Raw genomic sequence first — 10,829 nt, forward strand, 5'->3', positions numbered from 1 at the left:
AATTTGGTGATTTTTCTTCTAGCTTGAGTATTTAAAATTTAAGATTCACCTTGTTAAATTATCATGTTCCATAGCCAATTGCATTCATAAACATACGGCCAATATGCAGTAAAACTGCCAAAAGAAAAATTCTTGTAAAATGCATCTTGTTATGTACTCTTGTTTTAATTTATAGATGAATGAGTATAAGAGCTTTGAGTTTTCATTGTATTCCATTTGATTGCTTCTACGTTTCCTAGAATGATCTTTCATTTAAGAAACTTCTTGTGAAATTTTGTGGATACTAGCTTGAATGCCTATGAAGCGTTTGATGAAATGTTTATAAGCAACTTGGGTCAAAAATAAGATTGACGATAGAATTTTGTGGATTGTTTTTTTACTTTTTTCCCATTGTTGATACGAGTCCTTAGCTCAAAATGGAAGAGTACTTGGAGATGCACCAGGTTATGGTGGTTCGACTCCACCAGGATTCATTTAAGTATTGATTTCTTTTTGTTTATTTGTTCATTTTTTTGAAAAAACCTGCTCATGTCATTGCATTTGAATAAAAATACCCTGCTCATGTATATTTCGTTAGGTTCTGTGATAAATCAAAACAAATCCTCTATGCAAGTCTGTGGCTTTTAATGGGGTCATGTTCCATGAAGATGAGTTGTGATATGTTGTTGCTCAGAATAAGCTTCTTCCACATTCTGAAGAGGTGAAATATATCCCAGAAAGATGCCTTCTTAAATACTTTACCATAGCATTAAGTATTATCCTAAATCTGTAGCCTTTTTGGCAACAAACAGTTGCAACTGTACGAGTGGCAGATCCAAGGGGTTGAATGGTTTAGCTGCATTTTGCTCTAATTTTCACTATCAGCCTATGGTGGTAAATAGGGACAGAGTCATATTAATGTGGAGCAATTTATCTAACCTTCTGAATGATAAATTACTGCTGAAAACTTGGTCATTAAAGTTTGCTTAATAAAGTTTGATGGGGAAATTTGCTTTGAAAGAATAAGACATGTATAGATATGGCAACTAGGAAATTTGATCATGTAAAAACTTAATTTTTGAAAATAAATAGATTGGGTAGTCCTTCTTGGTTGTATATCATTCCATTCACCTGCACAAACAAACACAATGGATTCATTAATTGAAATAGAAAAAGAAACTTATTGTTGTTCCTGTAATCAGATCAGTACAGTTACAACAATAGACTTGTTTTCATTAAACAGAGGCTGATCCCCAGAAGTGGGGTCGATTATAGCCAGCCGTTGATGAGACAAAAAATTGTCTCCATATTGGTAAAGCCCACTCCAGTCGGGCCCTCTATGCTTCAATCTGCAAGATTAATAGTTTCTTAATTGGTATATGAGTTGATGCGTTTTTCAATAACATCCTCTGCTTGCTGTTAAGCAGAAAGATTTATCAGAACATAAATGAAATACAGGAATCATATGACCAAAAGCTAGTCACTAATTCAAGATTTAAGTATAGAAAATGCAGAAAATGATGTTAAGTCTTGGGCTTCCCTCCCAAAAAAAAAATTGCTTGTCCGTGGACTACAGATAAGTCTCTGACTGTTTTTCTTCCACTTCTTGCATGTGTAAGTGGTTTCTAGGCTCAATAACAAGCTGAAACACTTGTGGCCATTTTTAAATGCATCAATAAGCATGAGAAGGCAGCATAAGAGGGAAGATGAGTGGAAAAACTGGCAACATGGACAGAAATATTCTCTATGTCAAGAAGTAGAAGAACTGGAAGAAAAGGAATGTGTTGCTAGGCTCAGAATAAGAGGAAATTGCCTGTGAGAAAGCTCGAGAACTCGAACCATTTTCGCTTGGGAATCATCACAACAACCCAGTCTCTGAGTCAAATCAGCAGCTCTCACATTCTCAACCCACAATGTCGAATTCTCCTCTTTCAACTGATCAGTTCTGATTTCCAGATCTTCAAAGGATCACTTCCCCCCCCCCCCCCATCTACACTACTCAAAGCTTTGTGGATGCCTACTCCCGAAGCTTCTCTCTCCATATGCGTCTTTCTGCTTCAGGTCAACAGCTTGGCCATTTACAGCTTCAACTTAAGTTCTAGAGGAGCAGATAGTATGTCTCAATGTCAAACTTACAAATATTATGCAATTTTGTAAATAAGTAGCAGCTGGACTGTGACCTAGCAACAAATAACTCATTGAATCACAAAATAAGTAGCAGTTTATTTGTGATTGATTTATATACTATCAAAAAAAGTAAAGGAATCAGCTCCATCATGGGCATGATTACCAAACGGGGAACTAAAGAAGAATTCATTATCTCAAACCAGTTGGTGGAAGTGTTTAGATTGTTATCCAGAAAATACTGATGAAATAGAAAAATAAATATCCACAAAAACCCACATGCAAAACAGCTCCAGAATCACCATGAAGAGGCAGAGAAACAGCACAAGGCTTTGATGCATCAGCATAATCAGCAAGGTTGATGTTAGCCTCACCAAGAAAGCTGGACCTCGAAGAACCCTAATGTCAACAAGATCCACAGAAAATACAAAATTTAGTTTAGGTTTGGAAGAATTTAAATTTCTCAGAGAGCTTTCTAAACAATGGAAAAAGCATAGGAGTAAGATGATGCTCAATTGCATGCAAACAAACTCAAAATAGCATCAAAAGTGGAAATGCAAGATGAAAATAAAAAGGATTAATACCATTGCCACAACTATACAGTTTTTCATCATATTTTACTTGATATCCATATTAAGAGTTGTATTACTTATTGTCCAACACTGAAGACCATTGATGTTAGTAATGCTTCCGTGAAGAGACTGACTTGTAAGTTCTAACTCTCGTCAAAGGCTCAAAAAAGAAATGGGAAAACAGAGACTGGTGGAAGAACAGATGCAGTAGACGGTATTAAGTATAAAACAGGAACCTGATGCTGACTCTTAGATGGAAGAAGTTGGTTTTGAATTGAGATTTGATGATGAGGACTGAAACCTAGCTCTCTTTTTTATGTTTTTGCAAGATAGGTACTCTTTTCCAATGGAATTGAAGATGATAGGTACTCTACCATACAAGATAGCTATTTAATGAGAGCTGATAAGCTTACTCCTTGACAAGCTCCACGCGTTTCTTGTAGAACTCAACAACATACTTCAGGATAGCTGCCTCATGCATCATCTCAGTGAACCAATCCCATAGGACTTCAGCCAACACTAAATCCTGTTGATAAGGCCACAGTACTGGGTTCATTCACTCAACAACATGCATGCACATACTCAAAATGTGTTTTATCTAAATTTAGTCATGTATCCAGTATCCTTCCATGTGTTGGGATTTTTTCCTTGTATTTTCAGCCATTCATTTGTTTTCGACCACTTTTCAAAAGTTTTAATTACTTGATCTATTTCCAAGTATTTATTTGTCACATGGCAACCCCTACATATGAAATGGGAAACTTGGGCCCTGCTGCACTACAAAATTTGGGCCTTAAACCTGCCAGCTTGCAGATATTTAACATGTCAAGGGCCTTCCAAAGTCAGTGGTACAGAAGATACAGCCCAAAATATAATAGTCCAATCAGTTACAGAAGAGACAGCCCAAAATATAATAATCCAATCAGATTCAACAAGGCTCATCAAATAAATGTCTCTTTTATTCAGGGATTACTTAATGTTGTATAAGAACATATCAGAAACTCAAACCTGCTAAAGCCAAGATAGTAAGAAGGCATTGAAGACAAGAACAGTACCAGTCAAAGCTAAAGAAAATACATTTAAGAACTTCTGTATACAAAAGAGAACTTTCAACAGAACTTCTTCAAGACTAAGATCTGTGTAACAAACTAGGACCAATTATCTCATAGGAGACCAAAATATAGAAACATGAGAGAAGCTCTGTCTACTCAAGTTGGGATAAGCTCTACTCGAATTATCTAGATGCATCTTTAATACAATCTTCACTTCAATAAGAGTTCAAACAAATACATAGAAGTTGAAGAAGTCTCACATACTAATATGACACCCATTTGAAAAATTGAAGTCATCTATTTAAGTTTGATCGTTATAAAATTATTTAAATGCCTTGACTGTTATTTAAGTAATTTAAAATTTGAAATAAAAAAAAATTCCAAATGCCTCTTGGGAGTGAAATGACATACTTATTGTCATTTAATATCCTCTCATAATTTGTCGAAAACCACCTACTACTGCTGGAAATCACCCCACCCTCTCTTGCTGGCGACCGCCGACCTTTTGACCCTTAACCCTTGGCCCTCTTTCTTTATTAGAAAAGAAATTGATCAATCACTAAACCAGTGGACTATCTCTGACGATAAAAACAGAATCAAGAAGAAATGCTACAGCTTAATTTGCATCAGCTCCACTGAAAATTTACTAATTAAGAAACATACAAAAAATCAGCTGTGAGCCCATTTTCTTTTGAGAGTTTAGACTGAAATATCAACCAATAACAGGGGTGCCACCAATTAACAAAAGAGAGGTGAAGAGTTTTAAAAATAACAGGATAAGATTCCCATTGAGAGGATTCTAGCTGTCATGCCATGAGAGGGGTCAGATAAAAGCAAGAGGATGCTAATAGTGCAAAAGAGAAAATTCGAATTGATTCCAAGGTGAGATTTGTAATTGATGGGAAGAAGAAATCAGTACCTGGAGTAAATAAAACAGAGTATGAGAACATTTATAGAGAACTCTGGTCTCTCCCCCAATCGGATCAGATTGCTTCCACCTGAATAGTTTCATGCCTTGATGATTCTCTCAAGTATTGCAGAGAAAAACTTCAGTCTTCAATTCAACAAGTCGCTAGGACCTTGGCTCTTACAAAGTTGACATAGGAAATAAGACATTGACATAGGGAAGAAGACAACCAATCTCTTTTCTGTCTTTTCTGTCTTACTTTTTTGTCTTTGGTATTCAAGATGGTGGAGGCCTCTCCTACTGTATGCTGGCTTCAACATTGCACTGATTTATGTGTATCAGCTCTCCATTGTGTTTCCAAAGATGCTTCAATCTTTGATGGTGGGAGGATGTGTTGCAGCCATGCCTTTTCTTAAGATGAAAGCAAGTGTGTAAAAGCAAGTCACTGTTCAGTGTTCATTTGGGAACATTACCCTCGACCAGATTTTGAAATTACTGGGCTTCAGCTATCATACAATTTCATGTAACACTTTTTTTCCAGTTATCACTTCTACTTCTTTTCTTGGTAATCCTTTTGGAAATTATATCAAGCTCTCCAGGCTAACTTTTTCTGGAGGCAGGAAAACTGGAGTCTACAAAAAACAGAGGTGGTATACTCCACCATATACTGTGTAGAGAAAAATATGAACCCTGATGGGATCGAACCATCATAACCTAGATAATATCTAGGTGCTCTTCTAGTTGAGCTAAGGATTCACCTGAAAAACAAACATGTTAGATCCATCCAAAGAACAATTTGTAATAAAAACCATAACCATGGATTGCATATCATATCCAACTCAAGTTTCTAAATCGGGTATAAGTATTAAACACAACAAATATGTGGAATTAAAGATGCAAAAGACAATGACAATGAAATAGAATCTTATTATTGAGCTTTACTGTCAATACAAATATAATGAAGCCATGAAGATGCTATACTAACAAATTTGTATTAATAAGAATCATAACCCACCCCCACCCACCCCCCCCCCCCAAAAAAAAAAAAAAAAAAAGAAGAGCAAAGCAAAAATCTAACATGAGATATATCTATCTCTTAAGACTTCTTGTCTGCCATATTGAAGCTTCATAAACCAAGAGAATATAGAAAAAGAACTATCAACTAAAGGGCTTCTCTACAAGTCCTACAAAAAATGAAAAGGGCTTATAGATATAATTTCAGATTTTTGAAATTTTTTTATAGACAACAGAAGCAAATAAATTGTCACTACATACCATGAAATCATTGAGATGGATGAAGTGGATAAGTTGTTAATCCTTGTGAAGAAGCAAATGTCTACATCTGTGACAATGAAAATATCATATTAATATTAAAAAGCTATGTTTAAAAAAAATAATCTAAAGAAGTATATTGAACCGTGCTTGGAGCAGTGACATGAACGGTCCTTGATAGTCTTCTATAGCTTGAAGAGTGTCACGCGTATTCCAAGTGGCCACTGAAGATAGTTGCTTTGATGTATCTATTTCAACTGAATGTTGACTTTCTATCTGCTCATTAGACTTCACTCTTTTCTTACTTTAGTTTTTCTTACCCATATTTTAAGTCCAACCCTTGTGCCTTTTCTTACTGCCTTTATGACTTTCTTTTTTCTTCAATACCAAATTTCTATTTTCACTATAGTTGCATTCACCTAAAGCTTCTACGTTTTGATGATGTTCAACCAAATCTACTAGTTGTACACGTAACTGTTCTGCACATTTTTTGGCAATCTCAAAACCTTCTGTTGAATTAGAAGCATGACTTGCCAACTTAACAAATGTTTGGCAAAAAAACTTGTAATGCTGTGTGTGACTCAAATTAGTATCTTCTATGACTTGTTTTCTTTTAATGTCCTCCACCAACAAACTTCTTGCTCCCCGTGTCCATCTTCTTAAAATATACTTCTCAGGAATAAACTTTACTTCTAGTTTATCAAACACTTTCAAAGCATGACAACAAAAAATACCAAATGTCTCAAATTTTCTACAACTGCATAGTATTGATTGTTTACTATGACTGTATGTAACTATATATTCTCTATCTATAAGATTCCCATTTTCATCTCTTAAACGAATTGTGTACTCACTAAAGACATCATCTCCATTACGAAGCACTAATGAGCAAGCACCCAACCAATTATATTCGTTTTCAAACTTTTCAAATATATTAGGGGTGTAACCTTTTTCTGCTTGTATCATGATTGATGCTTTTGATTTCAACCTAGGAAGTGTATTCCTTGCTTTATATTCATCACTCAATTCATTGGCACGTTTATCCTCCACTAACCATTCAAAAAGATTAAAAAATTGTACTAGATGCAAATTAGGTCTCAAATACCTCTTCAAATCAGCATTAATACTTTTACTAAGTTGTGTGCTCCTCCCACCTAGTGTGAAAGTATTTTTCATGTAACAGGCTGCCCATTTCACTTTAATTCCATAAAGTCGATCTAACCATGAATTATTTTGGACTTGATAATCATCTTGCAACTTTTTCCAAGCATTTTCAAACTCTTCTTCAATTTTATAACCATAAATACAGTTTGTAAAATCCTTAAAAAAGGATGATCCATTCTTCATTAGATTACCAAGTTGTGTAACCCCATTTTGCATTATGTGCCATGTACACAATCCATGCCATGTCTTAGGTAAGACTTCACTTATAGCTTTCGACATTGCTGCATCTTGATCAGTAAAAATAATTATGGGTTTCTTTTGACAATTTGCTTTCAAGAATGCCTCAAACAACCATTTGAAAGACTCAGCTGTCTCATCGTATAGCAATGCTGCTCCAAATATAGTCACACATTTATGATGATTGAACCTTACAAAAATACCAAATGGCCTGCACTCTTTATTAGTGCAAAATGTTGTATCAAATACAACAATGTCGCCAAATAATGCATAATCAACGATCATCCTTGGGTCTGCCCAAAATATGTTTGTTATTTGTTCTTCATTATCTAACTGCAAATCATATATAAATGATGGGTTAAGCCTTGTCTGCTTTTGAAAGTATGCTAATAAACTCCCAGCTTCACCATAAGCCAAATGTCGTTGGCATTTAGTTCGAAGATAATTTTGTATATCTTCCCTGGTATAACCTAGGTTTTCTCTATCCCGTGCTTGCTTACTCAAAAGATCATAATTTGCTTTGGTCTTCATACCAAAGTCATCAGCCATACCTATTGCATATGCAGAGACATCTGTGATTTTCCGTTGAGATCGCATTAAATGAGTAGTAGCAGGTGTATGAAGTAAATGATTGTGATTATCATCAAAAGTTTGACATTCATAAAGCCCATTATCCAACCTAGAAATACATATTCTTGCACGACATTCAGTTCTAGTTTCTGCACGAGGCTTGATTGTGCAATTATCTCTCTTGTCCTTGTCTCGATGTCCTTCTTTGTACATGAAAATCTCCTTTGTTTTATAATTGTCTCGTCTTTCTTACTCCTATGTGCATAATCTCTCTTAATACTAAAACCAGCTATTCTTCCATACTGGTTGTAAAAATCATATGCCTCATTCACTGAAGTGAAAGTCAAACCGACCCGTGGCTTATAATCAGCATAATTATCTTCAATAGGCGATATCTCTGGATTTTCCATGTCCAAGCAATTCACAAAAGCTACAGTAATAACATCGCTTTTTTAGCATTATATAACTAATCTTTTAAAGAAAATGAACTATTTTATGCATAAGAAAGCTCAGATTATACTAAGAGTATCAAAATAGTAAATGACAAGGGCATATGACTAAGATCAATTAAATAAACCTTACTATAAAGCAACAACCAAACAATAATTGGACTGAATACAGAGATGCAACATTGAGGGAAAGGATCAGCCATCAGTGCCAATAAACAGCTCGTACCAAGATTACAACCATTGACAGGCCCTAGGTACCATATCTGCAGACCATTGAATGGACATAGGGTTGAGACATGCAATCAATAGTGGAGACCTGGCCCTCAACCACTTTTTGGTGATTACAACCACTTCCAGTTTATAAAAGGGCCATTACAGGACCTCAAAAGATGTCAACTATTAACATTATAATAACCAGCCCTGCTTATTTTTCATATAATGTATATTATTAATTACAAAGTTCACTGATTCAAATTGACCAAAAATAGAGGGGGCAAGCGGGGGGGGGGGGGGATTTCACAAACAACCCCTGCCTTTTGGCATAATGAGATGCCCCAAAAACTTTCAATATATGAACCTTCCCCTTAACCGTTAGCATGTTTTAATTAAAACAAGAGTACATAACAAGATGCATTTTACAAGAATTTTTCTTTTAGCAATTTTACTGCATATTGGCCGTATGTTTATGGATGCAATTGGCTATGGAACATGATAATTTAACAAGGTGAATCTTAAATTTTAAATACTCAAGCTAGAAGAAAAATCGCCATATTCAAGATAGAAGAAAAATCACCAAATTCAGTTGAGCATCAAAGGAAATCATATGGGAAAATTTTACCACTCAATAACTTTAGCAAAGATAAGGTCGAAGAAAAAATTCAATCGAGAAGTACCTTCGAGCAAACAATTCAATCGGTTCTTGGTCACAATCTCCTTCGCTGAGTCTTTGTCGACAATCGTGGGTTTAAATAGAACAATGGAGTATAGAAGAAGACGTAAGAACTTAGATCTCAAGTTAGATTGAAGAAGAAATCGATTTACATTCGATGGAAGACAATGTAAAGAAGAAATCGATTTGGTCACAATCCTTCGCCGGAAACAATGTAGAGAAGTATCTTCGTGCCGTCTTGGTCTTGGTCTCAGTCATTCAAGTAAGGATCTTTCCCCATCAATTATGCAATTGATATATATGGAGTATAACCTACATGAATCATCAACCCCCATGTTCTAAACCAACGTGATGAAAATAAAAAGCAAAATTTACCTGATCTAGGATATATCTAACAACAACCGTTGGAATTGAGACTCCATGTTTAGAGGCTACCTTCTTTAGCGTTTGAAGCAGGACTTGAAAGAGACTCCACCCACCACAGGCATCAACCAACTTCCAGATTTATCACAAAACCACATAATCAGACCCTGTTATCTGATTATAAATTTTACGAGGAAAAAATAGAGGCGTGCTTCTTGACTCAAATTGGTTGAAAATATGCCAACATATTGTCATTACCGTCAAGCTGTTGAAATGATGGTAATGTTTTTTATGGTCACTTCCATAAAACAGACAGAAAATATGCCAAACCATGTCTGTTAATGCATTTAAAGAGGAGAGCAACGTTTCCATGTAATACCCTTTTCTACTTCTGGAGGGAGGGAGTGTTTAATGGAGGCCCAGCGAAAGGAATTGCTAAATTGGTATCAAGGAACTTTTCAGACAAGAGACCACCCAACACTGTGCCATACCTGCAGTTTAGAGTTTTGTTAATACTTGGAAATAGTGCAGGAATTATGCTTGTGATCATCTAGTAATATCATCATGATAATACACCATGTAAGCAGTTTCAGTGATCGATCTTGAAGATTTAATCAACGGGTCACCTCTTGATAAACAAGAGCCAAAGAACATTAAACAACAAACCTAATTTCTTTAGTCAAGAAGACACTTGAACCAGAGACAAGAATTGCCCAAGATCTTTGACATATGGTTTCAAGTAATTAGGATGATAATGGTATAATCATTGAACTAGATGGCACCCAAACTACTAATCCAATTTCAAGATGGAATCTAAGAGGGGAGAGAGAGACGTTATCAGTTTTACTCCAGTGAGTTGACACAGTTCAGACATTTTTTGTTGAGGACGCATATCAACAATAGAATGTTGCACCTACACAAAGCTCCAAAACACATCAAATAGGAGTTATGCAAAAAAATAAAATAAAATAGAGTAATGACTAACAAATATCTAATCTTGGAAAACTTCTAATTCACCTGATTACTGACAACTTCTAATAATCCACTACAAGCAGAGCATGGGGTCTGCAACCCAAATAATAGAATGTTCATGGCAAACAAACCCACCTTCTTCTTTCAGATCAGTAAGATTCTTAAGTGCATCGAGGTAGCCCGGATTGGAATAATCCCACCTGATTCAAGGGCAAAAGAATTTAGAAGTAAGAAATAAAAGAACTTAAGATATCTTAGAAAGAGTCGAGCAGTTTGTTA

General features: G+C 35.5%; 1 protein-coding gene across 1 annotated transcript; it reads right to left on the reverse strand.

Annotated features, from left to right (window-relative positions):
- Positions 1-5,717: 5,717 nt before the first annotated feature.
- On the reverse strand, positions 5,718-10,793 carry LOC149028680 (protein FAR1-RELATED SEQUENCE 5-like). Its single transcript, XM_089138673.1, is given in 3 exon segments — positions 5,718-8,086; positions 8,089-10,069; positions 10,412-10,793. Coding segments are annotated over 2 exon segments (2,052 nt in total). The 5' UTR covers positions 8,288-10,069; positions 10,412-10,793; the 3' UTR covers positions 5,718-6,233.
- Between the last annotated feature and the right edge of the window lie 36 nt (positions 10,794-10,829).

This window comes from Hakea prostrata, chromosome 1 (assembly GCF_041222555.1).
Source record: "Hakea prostrata isolate BN-2017 chromosome 1, UWA_Hpros_2, whole genome shotgun sequence".
Lineage (NCBI taxonomy): Eukaryota > Viridiplantae > Streptophyta > Magnoliopsida > Proteales > Proteaceae > Hakea > Hakea prostrata.